The sequence below is a fragment of the Agelaius phoeniceus genome, chromosome 24 (genome assembly GCF_051311805.1).
Source record: "Agelaius phoeniceus isolate bAgePho1 chromosome 24, bAgePho1.hap1, whole genome shotgun sequence".
In the NCBI taxonomy this organism is placed as follows: domain Eukaryota; kingdom Metazoa; phylum Chordata; class Aves; order Passeriformes; family Icteridae; genus Agelaius; species Agelaius phoeniceus.
Genome location: NC_135288.1, coordinates 3,790,131 through 3,816,457, shown reverse-complemented (window position 1 = coordinate 3,816,457; position 26,327 = coordinate 3,790,131). Strand labels below are relative to the sequence as shown.

General features: G+C 39.9%; 3 protein-coding genes across 3 annotated transcripts; all 3 read right to left on the bottom strand.

Moving 5' to 3' along the window:
- Positions 1-1,304: 1,304 nt before the first annotated feature.
- LOC129129925 (arylacetamide deacetylase-like 4) lies at positions 1,305-5,780 on the bottom strand. Its single transcript, XM_054648052.2, has 4 exons — positions 5,604-5,780; positions 3,243-3,459; positions 2,802-2,865; positions 1,305-2,079 (listed from the first exon to the last, which is right to left on the bottom strand). Exons 1-4 carry the CDS (start codon positions 5,778-5,780, stop codon positions 1,305-1,307), a joined length of 1,233 nt encoding a protein of 410 aa, XP_054504027.2.
- A 2,255-nt stretch (positions 5,781-8,035) lies between these two features.
- On the bottom strand, positions 8,036-12,732 carry LOC129129872 (arylacetamide deacetylase-like 4). Its single transcript, XM_054647968.2, has 4 exons — positions 12,550-12,732; positions 11,969-12,185; positions 9,126-9,189; positions 8,036-8,810 (listed from the first exon to the last, which is right to left on the bottom strand). Exons 1-4 carry the CDS (start codon positions 12,730-12,732, stop codon positions 8,036-8,038), a joined length of 1,239 nt encoding a protein of 412 aa, XP_054503943.2.
- A 7,321-nt stretch (positions 12,733-20,053) lies between these two features.
- On the bottom strand, positions 20,054-25,547 carry LOC129129862 (arylacetamide deacetylase-like 4). Its single transcript, XM_054647947.2, has 4 exons — positions 25,392-25,547; positions 22,887-23,103; positions 21,915-21,978; positions 20,054-20,831 (listed from the first exon to the last, which is right to left on the bottom strand). The coding sequence occupies exons 1-4, from the start codon at positions 25,545-25,547 to the stop codon at positions 20,054-20,056; spliced, it is 1,215 nt and encodes a 404-aa protein (XP_054503922.1).
- Positions 25,548-26,327: the final 780 nt, after the last annotated feature.

Sequence of the window (26,327 nt, the reverse complement as noted above, 5' to 3'; positions counted from 1 at the left end):
TTCATGTATCCAGAGGTGATGTGTCTTCACACCTATCTTTGAATTGGCTTTTTCAGGTAACAGCAAGGCCTGGAGCAGTCCCAGTTGCAAGAGATCTCTCAGGTGTTGCTCACTTTAAAGTCCTTGGAAATGTTTTGCAATGTGCCAGCAGGTATCACATTGGAGAAGAGTCAATGTGTTTAATTTCCTGTTTATCTTTATGGTAATTGTGGGACTGATAAAGGGTCTGGTATTAAATACGGAATTCTTGGATTGCGGATGATAACAGTGAGTGCTCAGAGACTGCAGCTGATTCCTGAATGAAGTTCTAGTCTATGACAGAGAGCCAGTGAATGTGGAGATTAAAATATCCCTTGCAGCTGATCTGCAGCCAGGACATTCACTTCCTGCATCGTGGGCATGCTTTACATGGTTTGGAATACATACCTTTAACAGGGACTTCTAGAAAAGAAAATGGGAAGAAGGGAGGGTTGGGGGGCAAAAGGTAAGTAACAGGCTCTGCAAAAGTGAATGCATCAGTCCTATATTGTTGTGAGATTATTTGAGGCTTGAAGCAGCCTTGGCTAGACCAGGTGTCCCTTTGGAATGAGATGAGCTTTAATGTTCCTTCCTACCCAAACCATTCTGTGATTCTAGGAATCTATTCAAGCACAAGAACAAGTTTTTCAGCATGCATGTATGTTTGATAAACATAAGAAAACACTTAAAGCATTTTTCCCATTACAATTCCCATTGTAACTTAAACAAAGCTGTCAATGGAGTATTTCTGTTGGGAACAGTTAAATTTCTAAAAGGCAAGTTAGCTAATGTGACTTCATTTTTTTGAGTATAAAATACTGGTTACCTAGCCAACAGACATCTTCTTCAAATTGGGACTCTTAACCTCAGGTGCTGTATGTAGCAGAGAGTACAGGCTGTGCATTGTAGCACTGTAGTGTCAGTGTCTTTCTCCTTTGCCAAAACACACACTTCTAGGAAGAATGAAATCATTGACTGTAATTGAATAAACCAGGTCAGACCAGATATTGGTCTTAAAATTTTACTGCATCTTTTCTATGTACTGAGAGAGCAGCACTTGTACTGGACAAGTGTCTAGTCCAAACAGATGATTAAAATAGGCAGACTGCACATGGACTACTTCAAACAGCACTAAAAGAAACTATTCTTGAAATGTCTTTTATGGTGATCACACTGGCATAAATGCTTATTAATAAATTGTCCTATATGAACATCTTATATGGAATTTAGAAGCATAAAAGACCACAGAAATTTGGCAGTTCTTACAGAAACAAAGAAAAATGTTTCTATAAGCTTCTTAGAAAATTCACAATGCTGTCAAGGCCCCTTTTTCCTGCTGGAAATGACAACCAGCCACTATTAAATGAGTTTATGATCCCATGGAATCCATCCTCAAGGTGGTACCAGGTCACTCGAACCCCATTGTCCTCCAGCCTCTTCTTGTACAACAAGCCATCGTCCCTCAGCACGTCGTACTCGCAGGTCAGGATGAAAGATTCTGGCAGCTGCTGGATGATTGTGTCTTCAGCCAGCAGTGGGCACAGCGTGGGCTCACAGAATCTCTTCACTGTCTCAAAAACTTCAGTCGTGCAGTCAAGTAGCACACGTGGTTTGTAGCCTCTGACCTTAAATTCCTCAGGGATGATGTCTGGACTCACCCACTTTTGATATTTTAATTTAATATCTGGAGGAATATGGGAACCTTCCAAGACCTCTTCCAGTTTTGTTGCATTTCCATTCAGATACTGCAACATGTAGAAAGCAGCTCGTTCCCGGAAGAGCAGAGGGACCCCCCGATTCTGTTGGTAGGATGGTAAATTGAAGTCCAGGGCCTGAAGGCCTGGGTAGATGAGGATCTGAGCACGGAGCCTGGGCAGGTCTGACCTGCCTGCCAGGGTCTGGCTGACAGCAGCTGCCAGGTTGCCCCCAGCACTGTCCCCACAGACAGTGACCCGGGCAGGATCCACGCCGTAGTGCTGCAGGTGCTGCAGGAAGTGCTGGCTGGCGCTCAGACAGTCCTCGTAGGCAGCGGGGTATTTGTGCTCAGGGGCCAAACGGTACCTGGGACACAGGGACAAGTGTAACAGAAGGAATTATGAGTTTTAAATGATTGCTAAAATCCTGGTTCCTGCAACCAGGAGTGCCCTGATTTCTGCAGGGTTTTACTTGTCTCCTCTCCATAGGATTGCCATCAATAAGATTAGGTGGTGCAGATTATTTTGTTATGATATTATCTGTTTATGATGTCTCTTAGGTCTTTAACAACAAATGTAGGTTTTATTGAAAATCATTTAGTTACTTTCTGCTTCAGTTTTTAATAGTTTTTAATAGGTTGGACACAAAAGACTTCTGGTTTGTATCTTTGTTACATATCCTTGTTATCTGAACTATTATGCCAGTATTTTGATAATGTATTAGCTTGTCATTCACACTGTGCTTCTCTAAGCATCAAGCAGGCCTTCCTTGAATAAGTGTGAAGGAGATCACATAGCTTACAATCTGTTTACAATCAGTTTTGAATTTGGAATTTGAAAATAGTCATTCAAAACTTCATTTTCCAGCTAGATATCCCAAATTGTAATTTGTGATGTAATCAGACAGTGAAAACAGCCCAAGTGAGTTTTCAGTGTCTCCAAACAGCAAATGAAGTTGTAAATCACATACTTGAGAAGTCCCCCACAGACATTTCTCTGAGGGAGATTGTTGCTATGGCTGAGGGGACAGGAGGTGATATTTACACTGTAGGAAATAATCTCTCAGAATCAGCAGGAGCAAAAACTCACCCCACAGACACAACCACAGATTCACTTTCTCTGGCAATAAAGCGGCACAGCTCTTCATGGGTCTCTGAAAGAGATTTGGTGGGGTTTGGGTTTAGTTTGGGGTGCATTTTCTCTCCAGAGAAGAGATGTTATCTATTGGAGAAATCAAAGAATTGCAAGAAGGAAATGCTTTCTACTTTTCCCTGCTGTTTCCTACAAAACTCCTCAGTTCTTTTATACCTTCTCATCCTCCTATTTCAGTATTTTTTCCCCTTATATCATTTTCCTGTAAGAAAAATCATATGATCCATGGCAGATGCCTCCTTCTGGCAGCAAGAATTATGAGATTGAACCTGTGGTTATATTCAAAGTTTGCAACTGCTACAGATCAAGAAACAACCAACTTTACTTTTTATGAAGTATGTATTTCTTTAAGTGAAATATTTCTGGTAGATATCTTACCAAGACTTCCAAATACCCATCCTCCTCCATGAAAAAATATAACTCCTCTCCTTTGGCTGGCAGATGGAGCCTTAGGCTGGTAAATCCTTACAGGCACTTTCTCAAACCACAGATCCTTGATGAAGAGCTTTGGCTCTGCCCCCAGGGTTTTTCTTCCTTGCACGTACCGCACAAAGCTCACCTGAGTGCAGATGCCAAAGTTTTCCAAAATCTTTCCCTGTTCAAAGGCAAAGAGAACAGAGAGCTCACTCAAGAGACCCTGTGTTTTCCAAAGGAAAGGAACTGTGTGGACAGTGAACTCACAGTGCCTAAGTCAGGTGTGTTTAGGGCAGTAATAAACTAATGGAGTATTGTACAGGTAGAGGAGAAAACTGAACAAGTTACAGCAGCATCAGGAGGGGTTATGAGAGAGTTACATGAACGAGGAACAGAACCCCAAACAATGCAACATTAACAGACTGGGGAGATAGGATCCTCTGCTTCCTCAGCAGGTCCTTTACCTAACATTGAAAGCAAGTTTGGTTTTCACTGGTTATTCTATCCTCCCCCCCAATGATGTGAAAACATAACAAAAGATGATCATTCTGGTGCTGATTTTCATGGTACAGACACTTGCCCAAAGTAGAGTTGACTGAGTTAAGAATATGTTTGATAATTGCTTTTTGATCCATTTCCTAAGTCTCACTGATGTGTGCCATGCACTGACAAGAAGATCCTGACATATTTAGTAGGAATGAACTTCTGTTCATTCTCTGTGCCACAGGGATATTCATGCCAGGTACCAGAAAATGAATACAAATCAGAGCTAGTGCTCCAACATAACTTTGCATAAATGAAAGGCATATCCTCTGTTTTGAAATGCATTGTTCAGCCATGCCAGTCAGTACTTTGGTCCTTAGGAATATTTGGATCAAGTTCATATTACTCAAGATTCTGTTATGAATATTTCTTATTAGCCAGCCACATTTGCATGGATTGTCAGTAGTGTCATAACTCTCAATATATTTATCTACAAAAAGCCTTTTTTTTTTCAGCGATTCCAGATATTTTATTAATATTCTCCATGCCTGATCTTGAGGAAAGATTTCTTGAAGAAACTAAGACATTTTGCAATGTATTGATTTTAATTTTTTACAGAAACTAGTCTTAGTGTCTCCAGTTTTATGATAAAATGATCTATTCTTTTGTATTTGCTATTTTCCAAGCAGGAATGGAACAATACCAAGGATATTTTAACTTTTAGATTCAACTTGTTTGTTTTCTTTCACCCTGTGTTGCTTACATTGCAGCATACAATGCTGGTTTATGGTGGGCAGTGGATTGATGATTAAAAAAGAACTGGCTTTTCCAGCTGCTTAAGTGATGTCATCTCTTTCTAATTACAACTTCTGTGCAGCCAAAACATTAGAATATATATATCTGGAATTCTTTACTATGGTTGACCATAATCTAGAATATTTATGACAGAGAAATTTTTCCTCTTTGTTTTGCTATTTAAATTTTAAATAGCTTGTATCTCTTTGCAGATATTCTATTAAATGAATTTAGTAAATATATGCACAACCTCTGTTACCTCCTGTCTAATGCCATGTCTCATCAGAGCATCACCTATCATTACATAGAAATAGCTGTGATTCAGTGAGCTCCTCTGTCAGCAGAGCTCACCAGATGTTGAGTGCTGCTCTTGGAGACTGATTACCTTCCCACATATTTTACAGGCTGCTTCACCTGGAGAGGCTGGGCTGCTCAGAGCCCCTCATTCCATTAAATAATCCTGCTTAGCTGCTGCAGGAGTTATATAAATGTGCTTTGGGCAGAAGAATTCCTTCAGCTCCTCTTGAGCAATGTTACCTAATTTTGTCACTTGTGTGACAGAAACTTTTCCTTCCCAAAGCCAATTCTGAAATGTTCAGCCTCTCACTTCACATTCAAAATAAATACAGAATTCTCATCCCCATGTCCACGAAAAGCTGGAAAGCACAGGCCAGAGACACCTGGTATAGTCTGAGCCAAGAATGGAAATACAAATGATCCAACATGGATAAACATTATAAATCCAATGATTTCTAGGTCAGCTGGAGTCAGGGCAGAAGCACAGTCAGACTTTCACACTCTGGTGTTAAGGCAGCATTTAGGTACCGCCTCAGGTAGAGCTGGGCAGGACTGGATTAGAGCAGTGCAGTGTCAGAACTCTGGCAAAAGTTTCTTTAGCACCACTCAGCTCAATAAAACATGCAGCATGACAGCAATGCCCTGCTCTCCTCTCTAGAACATAATGCCATGCAGGCTCCTAGCACAGTAGTAAGTTTAAAATCTACAGGTTCTCTGTTCTTCCCCCAAAATCACCCCAGGTTCACTTACCACCACAGCTGTGCATATTAAAATTATATGAATGATTCGGAGCTTTGCAGGCTGAGTCACTCCAGGAGGAATTTCTGAGTTGGAAAAATCAAAATTAATTGCCCCTATGACCAACAATATAAATGCAGCAAGAAAACCAGCTAAGAATAACACCAGCACCGTGAGTACAATTGCCATTTTGCTGAAGTGCAGTGATCTGAGATGTCTTTGATTTGACTTTCCAATATATATTTGTCCTGTTACTTCCTGATTCTTTGTTTGCTCCAGTAAAAACCTTTCTCCTCCCTTTCACAAATACATTAGCAGGTATCTTTCCCTCTCCCACTTTCTTTCCCCCCCCCATTCCTGTTATCTCACAAAAGATAAGTTGGTCAAAGTCCTTGATTTGTTAGTAGATCTATGCCAGCAGCATTTTGGAATTTTTGCAAGAAACCAGTACTTAGCTGGGAGAAGAGTGTTAGGAATGAACAGCATTAGTATTAAATTAGTTGGAGGTGGAAGATGGACAGAGGACATTTGTGTGCTTTGAGTCTGTGGCACTATAAAACACCCATCTGAAGAGGTTCCTCAGGAGTGGGAACCTGCATGTGATGATTGTTCCTCAAAAGGGCCAAAGGGGTTGTCACCAGTGCTCTTTGGAAAGGTGCATTAGAAAATTCTGTGTTTACCCAAATCTCAGTTCTTTTTAGTATTTGTGCTCTCTTCTAACAGAAGAACATGCTTTTAAAAAGCCACAGGAGGCACAGGTTGACTTTAGCTTCATAATTAGGTGACCCCGTTGCAGGTAACTTTCAGTAACTCTATGTGCAACAAATACAGCTGAGAATGACTTCAGATAAGCAGTGAATAGAGTTCTGAATCAAACTGCTTTATCTGGTTCTTGCTGAGGAGTAGGATTGTGCTAATGTGGAGGAGGTGTATTTTAAATGATGCAAATAAATTAATTGTGAATCTAAGCCAGCAACTCTTCAAACAACTAGGTTGTCAGAACATTTAAATGGCAAATTCACGGGGAAAGAAAAGAGGTAAAAAATCTAAACTTATTAGGTAGCAATGTGGGGACTTGGGGTTTTTTTAATGTGTTGTTGTAAAGTCAAATTATAAGTGATAGGGGGAAAGTACCGTGTTATTTTAGTTACAAAACTTTATAAAAATTTAGTTTCATATTGTTTCTCTAGTGTGAAGTTGAATGTTTTTAATAGGGCACATGGTCATCATAAAATAAAGAAAATATTCTGAAGTAGAAGGAAATCTTGTTTCAAAAATCAGCAAAAGCCCACATTTGAAAAAAAGAAAAAAAATCATCCAGCAGTGTTTGTGGATTTTCAGTTTGTATTGTGTTTTCACAGTTGTGTGGTTCTATCCAGTTGTTTGGTAGGTTAATTACTGACCACATCATAGATGTGACCAGGTAAAAGCAGCAGGATTGTGGTCTCTGCTTGTCTGTGTTGTGTTCTTCCTTTCACCACAGGAGGGGGGTTTCAGTTCTGTTCATTTGTCAGTATGTGTTTAGCACATGTAACTCTCACTCTTATAACAGAAATATTTGCAGTGCAGGTTTTTATTTTGTGTTGTTGAAAGCATCACAGAATCACCATAACATTACAGTGATAATATAGATACAATTGTGCTTCTCTGCCTTCTTTACATGGTTTTCAGATTTTTTTCAACACAGCAGAACAGGTAGGCTTGAGCATAAGATAATCTTGAAAGAAGAAAAGGATAATGGAAAAGTCTCATCTCTGCACTTCTCTGACATCCACACACTCATTGAAGTTCAGAGATTGCAGTTTGAGAATGAAGTTCCAAAATGAAACATCATTTCTCAGATCCCAAACAAAATCAAACTCATGCCAGTTTAGGATTTCTGCTCCAGACAGGAGCCTTCCTTTTTTTGACTTCCCTGTTTCTGGAGCAGTGTAGTTTTTGTAGAGACTAAACCTGGAAATTAAATTCATGGCTGCAATTTCAGTATCTGCTGTAAGACTTCACAGTAGCTGAGTTCTCCACCTGATACCATCAATACCTCCTGTCTGTCACAAGGGCCAAAGCAGACCTCAGTTGTTGTCTTCAGCATTTCTGGGCTGTATCTTCATGGAGATTCTTGTCTCTTGCCTTCAGTGTGTGCCAGCCATGCAAGGATGCTGGAATTGCTGTAGTTTTAGTGAAACAGGATGCCTTGCCTTTTTCCTGTCGGTCTTATTGGTATGTTTTTACAAGAATATTTTCTAGAATATTTATTATTATTATTATTTGGACTAGAAAGTTCAAATAATCTTAACATTTGTTTGAGAGTCACTACAGAAGCAGAAATCAGAAACCACAAAATGCAGTCAGAATCCAAACCATAAATCAAAGGTGTTTATATCTCTTGCCAAGTATAAATTCATAGAGATACTGCATGACTTGCATCTTTCTTCTGAAAAATACTTCTATAAACTGTTTATATAATTCACAATACTGTCCATGATCTTATTTCCAGATAAAAAGGAAAAAATCCCATAGCCAAAAAAGGCTAAAATTCCATGGAAGCCATTCTCACAATGATACCAGGTCACTGGAACACCATTTTCCTCTAGTCTCCTCTTGTATAACAGACCATCATCCCTCAACACATCAAACTCACAGGTCACAATCAAGGACTCAGGGAGCTGGCAAATAATGGAATCTTCAGCTAATAGTGGGGAAAATGTTAGTTCTAAAATTTCTTTGATAGCTTCGTGGACTTCAGGTTTATATGATGAAGGTTTTGGTGGTATGTAGCCCCTAACCTTAAATTCATCAGGAATAAGGTCAGCACTTACCCATTTCTTATACCGTTGTCTCATACTCTCAGGAACATGGCAGTTTTGTAGAACATCTTTCCAAAATGTGGGTTTTTTGTTAAGGTACCGAAAACAGAAGTAGATGATCAGCTTCCGGGACAATATGGGGACAAAAGCGTTCTGCTGGTAGGAGGGCAAGTGGAAATCCAGCCCCTGGAGCCCTGGGTAAAGCAGGACCTGAGCACGCACTTTTGGCAGATCTCTATCATTCAGCAGTATTTGGCAAATAACTGTAGCAAAATTAGCCCCACAGCTGTCACCACTGATGATGATGAGACCAGGATCCACGTGATACTCTTCTAAATTCCTCATGAAGTATAAGGTGGCATTGAGACAGTCAAAATATTGCCCTGGGTAGGGATGTTCAGGAGCCAGACGGTACCTGAAAGGTCAAAGTGGAGTTACAAGCATTCAATTTGTGTTGTTTGCAGTTGCTGTGGTAGTTATGCAGACTTTATTTTTTTAATTTTAAATATTATATTTGGGTTTAACAAATTTAGATTGGAGGGCCAAACTAATGATGCTACAGCTATTTTAGAATACTTTGCCTATAAGCATATTTCTAAATTAAATGAAAAGTTTAAGTGAAAAAGAGGGATGAGATCTAAACCAGTAAATATTTTCAGCATATTTTTCAGAAGAGTTTCAACTGAGAGCTGTATTCCCATAAATAATTCTATGCCAAAACAGCACTTACCCAACAGACACAACCACTGAGTTGCATTTTTTGGCCATATAGCGGCATACTCTTTCAAAGGCTCCTAGAGAGAAAGTTCAGCAGAAATTATGATTTGAAAATCAAATATCCTTTTGAAATGAAAATACAGATCCCTGAACATGTGCTGCGTGGAAGGCACTGCGAGACTGATAAGGAGCTTGTGTTATGGAATGTGGTCTTTACACATTAATCCATTTTCTGTTGGCCAGTGGCTCTCAGGGCATCACACAAGCATGTGAGGATGGTGATACTGGGGAAACCCAGAAATCTGTCTGATGTGGTCTCACCTCTCCCTTGGTGGTCAACAGAAGGTGTCTCAGGAGAGTGTAAGCTGAGGACAAACAGGAGTAAGGAGCATACAGGAATCTGAGGCTCAGGGTGCTCCTTTGAGACAGAGGCTGTTCTCTATACCTAATGCCCTTGATGAGCATTTCTTCTGTGAATTACCCAAACCACTTGTTAAGCCCATGATTTTAACCTTAACCATAACAGCTTTGTGCAAGGAGGAGCTCTCTCACTTGCTTATAAAGGTGTGAAGGGCCATTTCTAGTTGCTCCTTTTGTTCCTGGCATTCACTGCTTCCACACGGTGGAATTCTTGTACTGTAAGAAATGGTGGATAAATCCTTCCCTGTTTAACGTCTCTTGCTTCTCATGATTTTGTAGTCACTTTGTGAGTCTGTCCTTATGCACCTTTTGCAGCCTGAAGAGTCATAGTTCATTCACATATTCTCTGCACAGAAGCACTTTTCTCACCTAGGCAGCCTCTCCAAGTCTTTCCAGTACTGCTTTATCATTTTTGAGGAGTGGGAAGCAGAACTGTAAGCTCTATACTGTATTTAGATACACCATGGATTTATTACAGTGGCATAAAAAAGTTTCCTGTTTTGTCTTTCCTTTCCTACTAATAATTGCTAGCCTTTTGTTTGCTTTTTGACTGCTACTGTGCACTATGTAAAGAATTTCAGGTAACTTCCTACCATAGTCCCAAGAGCTCCTTCCTGCTCCTGCTTGGAGTCCATTGCTTCATTTATAAGGTCAGAATGCTCTGTTCATCTGTTTGACTTCTCTACATGCCTTTTCTCCTGTCATTTCATTGTCTGATCCTCTGCTGTCATAAAGACATTCTGCAGTTTTTCTGCCATCCATTTATGACCCTCAAAGGATTTAATACCACCTCACCCTGTTTGAGTAAATCAATTGAATAAATTGATTAGCACTGCTCCCAGTACAGATCTCCTTATGGGAATCTCACAGAGACTTCCCATAGCCCATCTTTTTCTGTCTTTCAATCAGCTGTAATCCAAATTAAAGACCTTCCCTCTTGTGTGATGGGTGTGTAGCCTCTTCAGGAGACTCTTCTGGAAATCAAAGTGGGTTTTAGCAACTCAGTCTCCTTTATTCATGTATTTGCTGACTCAAAAAACTTAAATTGATGAAACTGATAAAGAATGGGTTTAGATTAGATATTAGGAAGAAATTCTTCCGCGTGAGGGTGGTGAGGCCCTGGCTCAGGATGCCCAGAGCAGCTGTGGCTGCCCCATCCCTGGAAATGTTCAAGGCCAGGTAGGACAGGGCTTGGAACAGCCTGGGAATAGTGGAAGGTGTCCCTGCCCATGGTGGGGACTTGGAATGAGACTTAAGGTCCCTTCCACCCAAACTATTCAACAATTCTAGGATTTGTGAAGTATGACATCTATTTGAGGGATAAGCCATAGTTATCTGTCCACTGATTCTTTTCAGTGTAGCATCTGCTAATTTGCTGGTTGCAGACTTCAGCCTTCCTAGGCTGGAGATTCCCAAAGCCTTCTGAAAGCTTGTCATCATGTTGTTTTCCTGTTATCAAACACCAAAAGGAATTGAAGCCAAAGGTCAGGTCCCACTCTCTGTGTCCAGGTATGGCTGTTACGTCAAGCTGTGCCACGTGAACAAGGACTCACTGTGCCACTTGTGCTGTGTTTTTTCCTTCCAGTGAAAGGAATTCACCTGTCCCTGAGATCACAGAGTGCCTGCCATCCCTGGAATGCTCACTGCCACCCAGACTAGCTCTAGACATGAGCCTGTGCCCTGAGTACAGCAGGGTGGGTGATCTGTGCAGAGGAGAACCCATGGCACAGCAGTTATGTTGTGACTCCTGCATGGGGCTGAAGGATGCCAGGAAATTCAAATCTGCCCAGTACAGTGCAGACCTACCCTTTGAAACAGTAAAGGATTCAAACCCCTCAAATTGCACTCCTGACCCCTGGAATGAAGTTCAGATTTCCATGTTAGGGGCCTTGGCTTGCAGAGAAGGCACTCAGAGCCTTTGCAGCTCAGAAGGAGATCCAGAGCTCAGGGAGCTGAACTCCCAGCTGCTGAGATGAGGGTTGTCTCCCTTTCTGGAAAAGAAATCAAGTATCCTGTGCCATGTCACCACAAAAATCAAACTTCCTCAAATTGCTCCTTCATTATTTATATTTTCCTTCATTTGGATTCCTTGTTTGCATAAATGGGAATTTATTTACAGATTTTTTTTTAAATCCTTCCTTGGACCCATATTATAAATTTTATGTAAGACAGGGTAGTCTTAGTAGAGCAGCCTCCCTCACTGAGAGCTGAGAGCAGGGTGAGGGATTTCTGGATCACAGGTCTCTTGCCCAAAGGAGGCAGACATGGGACTCCTTTACCACGAGACTTTGCATTCCACAAATACTTTCCAGTTTGTGCTGAGCAAAGACTGATGACACTGGGGAGGACAGGGCAGACATTGCCTGACACATGCCTGAAGGCAGAAATGTAAAGGTTTGGATTTGACTTGAAAAATAAAATTTGCCCATTTCTTACTAATGCTCCCAAATGTGCCAGCGCCTCCATGAAAATAGAGAATTCCTCTTCTTTTGCCAGTGGGTGGGCTTTTGGGCTGATAAATCCTCAAGGGCACCTCATCTACTGTGAGATCTTTGATAAGCAGTTTGGAATCTCTCCATGGAGGTATCCCATTGACCACTGCTCTCAGTATGGTTAAATCATTGCAGATCCCCAGCTTCTCCAAAATCTTTCCCTGTTGAAAAGAAAGAATTTGGAAGAAGAGGAGTAATGTTGGCTTGTTTCTGAACAGACAGCATTATTCTATGTACATGCAGTTCAATACAGGATACATCTAGGTATTCCTTTCATATTTCCATATGAAACAGCATAAAGTGGCTGCACTTTGACTGAAAAACCTAAAGAAGCTTTTAAGATTAGTCATATTAATTTTATGAGTTAATTTACCATGTTTTGGATTCATATATCAATGCTTACAGGCTTCAGGAACATGAATTGCTTTTTTCTTTTTTTTCCCCTTAAGTAAGCCATTTTCCCCCTGCTCCCAAATATCCTACCTAAGCAAAAGTGAAATCCCCAGGTTAAGAAATTTAACTTACCACAACCATGGTTGTGATCATCAAGGAGTGGAAAAAACGAAGCTTTAGAGGTTGCTCAATTCCAGGTGGCAGTTCTGTCTTGAAAAAATCATATAATACAACCCCACAAAGCAGTGCTGGTATTAAAGCAGGAGAAATAAAAAACATCCCTATAATTGCTAAAGTTGTAGAAACAGATGCCATTTCACTTCAAAACAGGAGTGAATGCTATAAAACTGGGTTAAGCTCTGTTTTCAAGTGCATCTAAGGTGTCCTCACAGAAGACTGAGTGCTCAGTTCATATGCAGAAATTAAATGTTTATTAATGTTGCAATGCAATGTAATGCAATTTTCTCCACCCTTCTTTTGCTAATGATATTATTCACAACACTTGTGTGCTTTCTTTATACCCTTTACAAAAGGTGGGATTCAAACTATAAGGAAGTGATTAATACTATGAGCTTTTCACTAACAAGGAGAAATAATTATTCAGAGGGGCCTTGTTTTGAAGATAGTATTTTTGGTTAGTAGTGGATTCATTTTGGATGGACATTTCTCCTGTCAGTGTTAAATTTTAGTGATGTGGGGCTACTTGCATTTGTCATCAAAGCATATATACACTTCTCTGAGAAGAAAAATACTCAAATCCACATTTTTATTAAACTCTGTTACATAGGGGAATGCACTGACACATTCATGCTTTATTTTTGTTTAAATAAGAATATAATTGCTCTGTGTTTAAAATCAGTGCAAACCTGAATGTACACAAAGGTGTCTCCAGACACTTGAGGGCATGTTTGTAGATTGAAGCCACTGTTGCTGCTGGTAAAAGCTTTTTAGCAATTAACCCTCAGAGTTTCATATTCACTTGTTTGCAGTTCAGTGTAGAGGCATTATGAATACATGTGTATTGTGAGGGATTGGTAACAGTTGGTGGCAGTTGTTTGGTGAAGTAATTTTTCTGGCTTGTGTTCTTCTTACTAGAATTACATTTTCTACGTGATTTAAAATTTACATTTGCCAAACATTTTGTGCCTTGGCTTTTAAAGTGGAATTCCAGTCTGAAAACTGATTTAGTCTTTAGTTTCATTAGCACAATATTTAAATCAAAGCAACACTGACAGCTGATTTGCACAACATTGGCTTGTGAAGGTAAGGATGTGTGGGATGAAGCAACGTCATAAATTTGTGCCAAGGTTTGTGAAATAGGGAGATCATTAGAGTCTTTTCTGGGCTGAGATTGGCTGATTTGGAGCCTTTCCCTTCCACAGAGCACAAATTTAGGATACAAGTAGTTAAAATGTTAGACTGTAGAGTATTGAAGCCAAAGCCAGATACCCATGGCCAGTGCTCAGCTTGTCCTAAGCTCATCAGGTGTTCTCCCCAGGGCTCTGCAGCACAGCTGGGGCAGCCCAGTGCTGTTTGTGGTTATTCTAGAAATGTTTCCCTGTAGTGTGATGTTATAGCACAGCCTGTGGGGATTTGGCTTTGTTCTGCCATATCTTCCTGTAAGAACAGCACAGTTTACCTCAGTGCTTTTTTCTGATGTCTGTGCCATCAATCAAAATATCCTGAAATAAATTCTCACATGGTTATCAGCTCTGAATCTTGTCTTTCAGCATTCTTGATGATTTCTTATGTTTGAATCCTCAGAGGAGGCAATTTCTGTTCTTTCTAAAGAACCTTTAATCAAGAATTAAAAATTCTTAAAGGTACTTAGTACTTCAGTGGCAGTTAATGAAACTTTTAAAGGTGACCAAAGGCAATTAAACACCTGCTATTCATGTGATCAGATTATGAAAGCCTTATACCAAAGAGCACATGTCTGTCTGCTGTTACCTCTATGAGCTCTTGCTGACACTGTTTTGACACAAGATTTCTTCTCCTATTCAATGAGTCAGTAATTAATCAGCTTTAATCAAAACCAAAACACCTCACACATGCCACCTCTGTTTTGAAACCTTGATGGACCTGATAGAGTAGGAGGAAAATTGCTTTACTGTCTTTTTATTTAAAAATAAATCTACAAAGGGACAGTTTGGAGTTTTTTGTTCATTTGCTTTTTGTCATTAGGCCCTGGCAGTTGTACGGTCATGACAATCTGAACAAAAATCTTTCAGTTCTGCATTCCAGCCTTTCTGTTGTTAAAGAAATGTTGGTGAATCAATGTTTCAAAATAATATCCTAATGTTTTAATCTCTTAATATATGATATTGTTGGAGTATACTCAGCATGTGAATTTAGGGCATGTTCTGGCTCTGTGCTGTTTGCACCTCCAGTCCTCCTTGTCCTGTTAACATAATGTCCAAGTTTTTCCAGAATCAAGCAAGTCCCATGGTCTGAGAGCTGCTTGGGGATGTTTATGTTGACAATTGTGTGAAGATGCTTGGTGCTTTATATCCCATGTATTTCATCTATTTCCAGTCTGGCCAGCCATTCCTGTAACCACAGGCTGGGTAGGAAATCCATGGTCAGTGTCAGATTCTCAAGTTGTAACAAAACAGTCGGTGATCTTTTCAGTGGGTTTTTTCCCCAGTTGTTTTTGAGGTGGTAAATATCCAAAGAATGTTTTTATTTCATTTGAATCCACTGCATGAAATGAGTACCTTGTATCTTCTCAAACCAAAAGGCTTCTTCTCTATCCATCTAGTAGAGAGGTAGTTCTTTAAATGGTGGGTGTTGGATGTGTTTTGCTAGAGCCATACTTTTGTTTTTCAGCAAACTCATCCCCAAACCCCAATTTCCACACAGTCTTTCCCTGTGGATGAGAACAGCCTTGCACTAACCAGAAGTTGATGAGATTCCACTAAACCAGAGAAAATGAACACAGGGTGGAGTTTGACATTGTAAGGAGAGCTATGGGCCTTGTGTGGTTCTTTATTGTTATAAAACAGCTACTCAGAGCTCCCAAAGTGATTCTTTATTCATTGAACTTGGTGTTGCTGGAGTTTAATTGGTTAATGTAGTGCTTGATGAGTACAGAACTGACAATAGTTGGGTAAATGCTTCCCATTTTCTCATCAGCAAGCCTCCATTTATGCATTCTAAAATTCATTCTCTTGATTTTTCAGCATATTTCTAATAGTTATAGTAATGATGGGAAGGGGAACCTACCCAAAGAAATGTGGTCTTTGCAGGTTTTCCCAAGACTCAGCTTTGTGGATTTTCTAAAGCTTCACACATAGCTTTGTAGGCTGAGAATGTGTAAAACTCATCAACTTCCCCTTAATTATTAGTGGAAGAGGCAGGAGCTGACAAACCCAACACTATGCAAGGCAGGAGCACTCAGGGGAGTTGTGCCAATGAATTCTGTGGCTGTCCTGAGTTATTGGTTTCCTTGTGAAGTCTCTCTGAAACATTACAACACGTTTCACTTGTGATTGCAGGCTGTTTCCAGCACTGCTAACCTGGAGTTAGTTAATTATTGCAGAGTTTCTCTGTGTAACACAGGAAATCCCATGATGAGTAACTGAAGCATTGTAAGGTAGTCAGCTGTGCTGACTGAGTATTGATTCCAGCAGGTATGGCCAGGAAGCAGAAAACAGGAAAAAATAACGTATTACAAAGAAAATTTAAACCCAAAAATAATAGCTTCTGATAGAGTTCTTTATTTTTTTTAATGTTCATTTCAAAGTGAAACACTCTGGTAAATATAATTTGCCTTGCTTTTTAAAATTATTCTTATTTTCTCTAGGTAATTTAGAAGACCAATTAGAATCTGTAGAGTTCTTTAACTGACTGTTTTTACACTTAGAGCATGGAAGGAACTTGCCATACTTCAGTTCACATTTCTTCATTTCACATTATGTAAACAACTGACTGAAGGCCCCTCAGAGCTTTCCATACCTGTAAGCCTGAATCTTCTGATGTGTGAGATGGATTTAATGTGCCCTTCACAGTGACAATAAGAAGCATTAAGAAATGACAGCTTAGTACATGCTGTTCCATACTGCTTTTTAAAGGTGCTGTGTATTTGCTTCATCTGCCTTTGCATTTAGGCTGCCTCCTACCTTTCAGTGTCCTCCCTTCTTGTTATCTCCATCTCCCCACCCAAATAAGTATCTAGTTCCAAATAAGTATCTATCTATGCTTTGCTCTTACAACAGAAAGCCACCTTGCACTTGGCATAAATCTTTATTTTAGCCTTTTCTTTCTGCCTTCTCTTCTTTGAAGTCTGTCCCTTCCAAATGACTCCTAGGCTAAACAGCTTCCAACAAATTGTGGAGAAAAAGCTGTACTGTATTTAAAAAAAAAAAAAGATGAATGTTATGTATTAGCATTCAGTGATGGAAATTCAGATCTTGTGTTGTGCAGGTACATTTTTGAAATGCTTATTCAGCTGGAGGGTTTTGTAGAGCAGCACTGGGAAATGTGGATGGATTGTCTGTATCTCTGTGGCTGTGCAGTTCTGTTCCTCAGAGTGAATGTATTCTGCTCCATACATATGGAATCCAAAAAGCTGCTCTGGAACATCCACTTGGGACTTCATGGCAGGTCATCACATCAAAATGAATCTTATTAAATCAGAAGTTGCTTGAATGTAAATATAACAACTTCAACTGCCCTTCTTTTCCCATGGGCAGGTTTGTCTGAGTCTCAGTATTCCAGAAATTCAAGTTAGCAGTGTCTGCACTCTCATAGGAACCAGCAAACACAGTGAATAACTGAGACAAGGAAGACAGCAATAAAAACAGCCAGAGTTTGCAGGATTCTGCCTGAGCAGTACAGAGAATGGGTATCATAGGCAGAGAATAGTGTTAAATAACATTATTTATAAATAATAGAGCTAGTAAATTTGGAATGTTTTCTAATTTCCCGTTTATTTAAAAAATGCTGTGGTATCTGAGTTGTAACTAGTGTGGTATAAAGAGGTGATGTGAAGACAGCAAAGCAGAGGATAATTGAAGTTGTAAACTTCTGTAGTTCTCCACTCCAAACTTTATTGGTTAGAACAGGTAATCTAAAGTTGTTATGGCTTAATATGTGCTCTGTTATTAAACAGAAAGCTTCAGGCTATGAAGGCATAAGAACAAGTTCAGTAAAATATTGAAATCAAACCACAGTTTGACCTTTGGTAAAGTGTTTCAGGTACTCACATTGTGTGCCCAGAGCACCAAGAGGTTTCCCAGGTTATTACAGACTCGGCTGGTGCTGACATCTGCTGATGGAATGATGCAGGGCAGTTTGCTTTCCCTTCCTTCATCTCCTTCAACACCTTCCTGTCACACAGAGCAGCTCAAAGAGCATCAGGCCCTCCCAGCTGCACTGAGCTTCCCAGCATCTCACTGGTTTTCAGGTTTCTCACTGGTTTTCAGGTTTCTCACTGGTTTTCACGTTTTGACAGTGTTCCAGTCTATTCCTGAATCCTTTTATTTGTGTTACAGTGCTCATGGGCAAACTCTAGACACCAATTAAAGAAATGTGGCTCATGCCCACCTTCTCTGGGGTTAATACCTCTGGATGAACCAGCCTTGTCCACACCCTGTTGCTGTCTGGAGAGCAGCTTGGGCTTTCACTTCACTCAGGGTGCAAACTCTGGAGGGAATTATCACCTCAGGCAGCTCACCCTCCTCCCTTGAGGAAGGAACTAGTGGTTTTTGTCAAGATGGGAAGGAATTGCCCCAGCTAAGGAAACTTACTTGTCAACATTGTATTTTCCTAAGTTCTTTATAGGCAAAAAACTCATCAATAACCAGGAGCTCTCTGGGTTTAAAAAAATATATCTGTAGTATCTTCATCATATGGTGTTTGGGGTGTAATACCCATGAGAGGTTTGACAGCTGTCAGCCTTTGTGTTAGTCTGACTCATTGTGTATTTTAATGTCAGGAATGTAGTGCTCTATCCCTTTATGGACAAACTGCCACTGGTGTCATGTGAGCATTCATGGCACAGGTTGCCCATGTGGAAAACAGGCAGCATTCAGCAGTGTCAGTGTCAGTGTGTGCCTAGAAATCAGGAAAACCCTGGAGAAGATTTCCTGAGCTTTATGCTTATTTGCATTGTATTCATTCAGATGCCATATGGAAGATCCCTATAGGATTTTCCCTTCTTCCTGACTACTATGTGAGTGTAACTAAATGTGATTCATATTGTTGTGGCAGGCTTTCTTTGCTCATATGCAGAGTGTAAATAGCCATGCAGAGCATTGCAGGAAAGCCTTTCCCTTGGCTGTAGGGTATATTCTGTTGGATCAAGTGTCTCACAGAACTGTCTGCAGCAGCCTTGCTTTTGGTTATAGTTTAAAGGAGCCAGTGGGGGGCAGAAAACACATAGAGTAATATCAGATACAGAGAGTATTCTGGGAAAATTATAGAGCTAGAAATTTCCCTGACAAGAATGGTGGTAATTTCAGTGTGTGAGGTGTTCCAGGTGTTAATTTAAGCAAAGACAGTCAGAAGTTTTGACTGTCAGTAAAACTGCATCCTCGCCCTGGTTTTGATTCTTCATGGAAATGCATCCTGCCTCCAAGTAGAACTTACTGAAGAATTTAAGACAATAGAGTCTAGTGAGATGATAAGTTATTATAATTCAGGACATAAGATTATAACAAAACCTGAAACAATGACACTGTTCTACAATTATACATTCACCTCAGAACGGTGTAAGTAAAACATTTACTGACATTTCTGGCAATACTTGAGTTCATTTCTGAGAAAATAGCTTTACATTTTTGTAATGCCATTTTATTTTGTATTGGTTTCCTTGCTCATTCATCTCTTGTTGTAAACAGTTTAAGATTGACCTGAACTTTGATTTTATTTTTTTTTTAATTTTCTCAATCATTCTCCTTTCTCCCCAAGGGCTCTTGACACTGTCCCTCAAAGGGAGAGTCCTTCCTTCATCAGGCAGTGCTGGCCTACACTTTGTAAAGGAACTGATAGTACTTTATATTCCCATGTATCTATTATCTATGTATAAAATGTGTATGTATGTTTTTTTAATAGATGTTGTTTTCTTTAACCAAGACTTGTTATAACATCTGTAGTTGCAGGCCTGCCCTTTCTCTCTCTTCCTCTCCTTCTCTTCCCCTTCTTTCACTTCTGTCTATGTTTGCATTTTCCCTGCTACATTCAGTTCTCTTTAAGCTTGTCTCAAATTGAGCTCTCACCAGATACAGTCTTTAAGTCTTTAACCATACTCTTTATCTACTGATCCTGTAGATTCACACCCTATTACCTGCCCCAGGTTGTTTTCAAATGTGGTTTGTGTTCTAATAGTACCAGAACTTTACTGAACCAGACCACATTGCAAACCTCATGCTACAAGGATGAGATCTTTAATGGCTACAAGAGAGAACTGAAGAGCTGGCAGAGGAAAGAAATGTAATTTCACCTGATTTTGCCTCTCCCAAGAGAAAATTAAGCAAAGGCCATCATGCAATGAAATTAGTGGGTAGAAAGAAGACAGATGCAATGCAGAAATTTAAGGTGATGATTTAAGGAAAGGAAAATTGAGGATGTAAAAAAAATAAGTTTGTAAGCAAAGAGAGATAGGAATCAGGAAAAGAAAGCAAGAAATGGAATTTTACATCAGTCTTAGAAAATTTACAATCTTTTGCAGGCCTTTAGCTCCAGAGCGGAATCCTACCACCTTACCAAAAAGTGCTAAGAACACTGTTCCATGGAACCCCTCCTGCAGGTGGCACCAGGTCACTTTTATACCATGGTCCTCTAATCTTTTCTTGTACAGCAGTCCATCATCTCTGAGCACATCAAATTCACAGGTCAAAATGAAAGTCTCAGGAAGCTGAGGAATCACACTGTCTTCAGCCAACAGTGGTGAAAAAACAGGGTCAAACATGGACTTAACCATTTCACAGAGTTCTTTTGAGGGTAGATATGTTGGACTTGGTTTGTAACCTCTTGTTTTAAACTCATGAGGGATGTAGTCAGGACTTACCCACTTCTGATATTTCAGTCTCCTATCTTCTGAAACATGGCAGCCTTTAAATATTTCTTCAGTGATGCCCAAGTCCAAATTAACATACTTCAAGCCAAGAACAAGGGTTCGTTCCTTTAGCAAAATGGGGACTCCCTTATTCTGCTGATAAGAAGGCAAATTTAAGTCCACACACTGCAGAAAAGGATATATTAGGATTTGTGCTCTCAGCTTTGGGAGATCTCTTCTGTTCACCAGGGCTTGGGCAACAGCAGCGGTGAGTGTCCCTCCACTGCTGTCTCCACAGATGACAACACGGGAAGGGTCAACTCCATGGTCTTGTGCAGTCCTCAGAAAGTGGATGGTAGCAGTGAGGCAGTCCTCAAACTGGGTTGGATATGGGTGCTCAGGAGCTAAACGATATCTAAATAAGAGTGAAAGTGTTTCAGCACAGCCATTTCTAGTGAATGGGCCCAATGGAATCTTGTAATTCATTTATTTCTCTCAAAAGACAGGAAAATACCCTGTGATTATAATTGCAGCAATAGAATTCCTCCAAATGAGTGCTTTTGATGTATTATTTGCTACTGTTCATGTTTGGGGGAGTTAGTACACTGTTCTACCTTTGCAAAATACTTCTTTACCTATCTTGTGACTGAAGGCACATGAGAGTTGTTTTGGAATTAGCTGGCAAGGCGGGTGTGTCAATCAGTTATCATTAATTCCAGTCAGAAAATGAACATTTAACAACAAATTGTTAGAGAATATGAGCATAGGAAATATGAGCATAGAAAATCGATAATGAAAATCTGAAAGGTTTTCAGTGTTCTGGAAGCTGAATTCTTTAAACAGAATCAATGAGTTATTGGTTCTTCAAGTATTTTAGGATATAAACAGCAATTAGTGCAATTGTAGTCAACTCTTTGCCTGGACTTTTAAACATTGTTTCTTTTAAAAAAGTATTACAGCTCATCAGAGAAATATTTTTAATGGTCATCTCAGGTTGACTACAAGTTAAATGTGGATTTCCTTGTTCCATTTCTTCATGCAGATGCATCATGCCTGCAAGTATAACTTACTGAAGAATTTAAGACAATGGAGTCAAGTGTATAAATTCCTTTTGAGAGTGGATATGTCAAACTTGGTTTGTAACCTCTTGTGTTAAACTCATGAGGTTCTTGTATTTTTCAGTACTTCTAAAATTAATTATTTGGTGTTCTGGGCAACTGTACTTTCAAAAGAAACAGCCTGAGGTGGTTTGAATAGGGCTCTAGAAAACAAAAACATCCTCATGTCTTAGTGCTCGCTACAAATGATAAAATTACTGTAATGGATTTCCTTTGGAAATAAACAGTTGGGGATTAGTTGACTAACTCCTCCTGAGAGGAATTAGTGCTGGTGAAAGGCATGGATCATTAAGGATAGGTACTGAATGTACTTCAGAAGGAGCTTGACTGCAGTAAAGGCTTGCAAACCTAGGGTCAGAGTCTGGGCTGGCTCCCCTTACCCAACAGACACCACCACGGAATTGGTCTTCCTGCAGAAATAGCGGCACTTTCTTTCATAGGCCCCTGTAAAACAGAATAGTGGACTGGAATTGTAACTTGCTTTAAAAATAAATGGAATTTAAATATTCTGAAATTCTTCTCTCTCTCGTGTAGCTAATGCTACACAACATGTGTAGCATGTGGCATGGTCTGATCTGGGCATTGCTCACCCTCTCCTTACAGCTGTGAGAATCTTCTGGCCAGTAAGAAATGTAGAATTTAAACCAGTGCAGTGTTTTGGTTCCCTCTTTGAAAAGTTATAACAGCACCACTGCAGCCACTTTTAAAGTGATTTTGAAGGGGAGAAATTGTTTTAAAAAAAGCAACAAAAAAGTCTGCTAAATCCAGAACAAGAATATTTCTTGTGCATGAGGCCCCATCTCTTTCCCATTCACATTCCAAAATGTGTTTTTTCCTTGTTTTTCCACTATAAAGACACACAGCACAATACACACATACAAGCTTGCACACACTTGTGAACAAAAAATGGATGCTTTAAATAAGAAATAAAATTCTAATGAGATTTTCAAGTTTTCTCATAAGCATAAAGAGGAAGAAAATAGATATTAAAAACTATCAGAGACTATTCTAGATATGCAATCTATATAAAGGCAATTTAACATGATGCCTATTGCATGTAAGTAAATTGATTCTGCTGTCCTGATTTTTTTTTTAATTTATTTATAATGTTAAACCTACCAACCCTTGTAATTTAAGATAGAGCAAATCAGATCAGAAACTCTGTGGTGTGTGGTTGTGCAGTGTCCCTCACTGGGGATATTCCAGAGCTGTCTGGACACAATCCTGTGCCCTGTGCTGTGGGATGGCCCTGCTGGAGGAGAGGGGTGGGACCAGAGGCTGCCTGTGGTGCCTTCCCTGACCCGTTCTGGATGCTGCATGCAGTTATAGCTCACATTATTTATGTTACTTACGGATACTTCCAAGCCGGCCAACTCCTCCATGAAAATAAAGAATTCCCCTTCTTAGGTTTTTGTTTGATGTTTTTAGCTGGTAAATTCTCACTTTAACCCTTTCAAACCTTAAGTCCTCGATAAGAAGACGACTATCCTTTAATGGTGGTATTGTGTCCATCATTCCCCTGAGGAGATGGACCTCTGAGATGACACCTACTTTGTCCAAAAATGTTGCCTGGTGATAAAAGAAACCACAAGAGACCAAATTAGTGTAAGTTTCTACCTAACCTGGAGATTGATAATGAAAATTATTAAACTCCATGGTCAATTCAGTAGGAAAACAATCAAACTATTAATAGTAGATAAAAGATACTTCACCTTGTCAGGTGTTTCAGTAACCATGTGCCTGAACAAAATACAGAGACAGTAGTTACAGTATTTTAAACTTTAGCTTTGGATGAAGAAACATAGCCTATACTTTTGTTTCCCAAACTCAAACTGTGTTTAAACTTGCAGGAAAAAAAATCCATAGCATCTACTACATCTCTGTCCTCCTGACCAAGAATTGCTTTGAACCCAGGCTTGATCATCTCACAGCTCACTGATTCTTACTTAAATGCTCAGGCTCAGGTTCTTATGTCACTGTGGCCTCATCTACTCTATTGCATCTGCATGGCTTTAAGCTGTTTCACTTGTAGCCTTACTAGAGCAGGCTACAAATCTATTCTAGTCTATTCAAAATGAAAAATATGAGGCAGTATCACTGTATTTCCACTATATTGGATTCAGTTTTGCACTGCTTCCACAGCAGACATCTCTAATGGATAATTCAGTTTGTTGTGCTGCCATTATTCATGCATATGCATTTCAATGAGAATTATACATATAAAGATCTGCACTGCATAGATCCTAAAAACCTGCCCTTGTGGTTTTCACCTCATATTTCACAGACCTCATGTGGCTCAGTAATGTGATCCTGTTAATTTTATGTAGGTGTCCTATTTTAGGTCATCTGCAGAGCTGATCCCATACACAAGAAGGATTGTCTTGTGGCAAAGTTCTAGTCTCATAGAGATTCCTTCTGTAGAACTCCTGGTCCATATCCGTGGGAAAATAACTTTACTTATTTATTCTTCAATTTCCCTCTGGTACTTTCTTTCCTCACACTAATGATTTTGTAACAGTAAAGGTTAAACCTGCAATTAGCATGGAATTATTCTGCATGGAATATAAAGAGATCATCTTTGTCTTGAAAATACTGAAAAAAGGAGAAGGAGTCCTAGGAGACCTTACCAACCACAGTGTTTTGGTGTTGCCTTTTGTCCCAGCTGAACACTGGATATACTTGTACACTTTAATTTTCCATGCAGTTTTGACTTCATGGTTTGTCAGCCCTTGAAAGAATTTGGCAGAAGTAATTTGCCCAACAGCCATAGCAGGAGTTGCTACATGACTTGAACTCTACTTGCATTTAAACTTTGCTTTAACCCTCCATTAATGTCCTTATCTCTCTGCTCCTTTCAGGCAGTGTGTGACAGTGCTTGTGCTTGGCCTCTCACTGGCCAGCAGAAAGGATGCAAAATTGTGAGATCAGAAGTTAAAATTTACAGTTAAAAAGCAGTGTTGAGGCCTGGGTGTGGCACCAGAGACATGGTGAGTCACCTTCTTGGGAGCTCACTGACTTCAAACAAAACTTACCAAGCAATGGGGCAGGTAAAGAACAGAAGAATTAACAACATTAGAACATGGAATTGAAGTGAAATGTAATGCACAAGCCAAAAATACTGAACAGGTTTTTTTCATAATTTAAACAATTAAAAGAAGCTTAGTCTAGGTATCACAGAAGGGTTTTTCAAATGTCTGGGGCAACAGTTAATTCAGGATGACTGATGAAGCAGAAAGACAAGTGCATGTCATGTTTTAGTTTTGAAAAGAAACAAGCATGAAAAGCGAGGAAGGATCAAAAATGCGCCAAAAACAATGACACAGAAAGTCACTTTAGGTATAATGTGTACTGTCTCAAAGAAGAAAGTTGTTCAGGCATATTGAAAGGCAAACGATGATGAATGTGGCAGCTTTCTTCAGATGCCTCAGGAGGAGAATGGCAGGGTTGCAGGAGAGAGCTGAGATCACAGACATCATTTAGCTGCTCACTCTGTGAGCAAGCACCGTGTTATACAGAGCAGAAATTCCAGATACACAGGGCAAGTTACCTTCTAAGCCTTCCAGCAGTGCCTTGAGGCTGCAGGCATGAAAAGCTAAAACACAGACCTTCAGAAAAAAACTGAGAATTGCACAGTCTGCCCAATTTTATTTTTCACAAATACAGCCTTTGGTGCTGTATAACAAAGAGGGGAGTCTGTTATGCCCAGCACAGCTGAAGGAATCTGCTTACATCACCTAATCAGTCCAATTGCATATTTGCAACTTATTTAAACATTGATTTTAAAAAACATCACCAAACCATTATCCCTCTAACAGAAATAGAATTAAAAACTCAAGTTTTAATTAAGTTTTACTTACCAGACCAAGCCCAAAGTTCATTAAGTAATGAAGAACATAAAGCTTTTGGCGCTCACTGATTCCATGAGGAATTTCTGCTTTGGGGTGTTCATAATAGAAAGCAATTGCCACAATACCAGTCAAAACAGCAAGAAAAATGGCCAGGAGAAGTTCCATCTTGCTGTGCTGGTAGGAGCCTGAGAAGGAACCAGCTGTGGCCTCCTCCCCCTTTTTCAGACTTTAAGACTTCTGCAGGTAAAGGCACAGGATTAGTTGTTCTCGTCATGGTTTATAATCCAGTTTTAAAAATGCCAATAGGAAGATAAAAAACATGTGGTAACCAACCATACAATTAGACAGCAACAATTAGTTGTGGGAGAGGCTTGCACAAGGTTTTTCCCATTTGCAGGAACAAGGCTGTGCCCATCACAGCAGAATGATGACTTGTGTAGTGGCAGTTTATGGGAAGACAAAAACCTGTTCTGTCTCTCTGGTTTTTGGTTACAGGCAAGTCTTTATTATTTGTGAGTTCCTGCACAGCATTTCTTGGTAATCATCTTCCGAGCTGCCCAGATCCTTGCTTTGTTGTGCCTCCGTGCCTTACTTTTTCAGACTTGTCTTGAAATCAAGGCTCAGTGCCACAAAAATGTTTCATCACCTGTGAAGGCAGATTTTGGATTCTGCTGACATTGCATCTTTGAGTCCACTGGAGCCAGAGGCAGCTGCAGCCTGGTCTGAGAGCTGTTCTTGCCTCATCCTCCTCAATGGCTCTGCTCCTGCAGCAGCAGATTTTTGTTTGGGTTATTTTCTGCCTCTTGGCAGTGCTGCAGTCTCTGTCTTCCAGGAAGATACTATGTAAAGATGTAATTCCAGGTAGAAATATGATTCCAACTGCTGAAAACTAGACTATGAACTTCATGGTGTCAGGGCTAGTAGCACTGACTGGACATCAGCAGC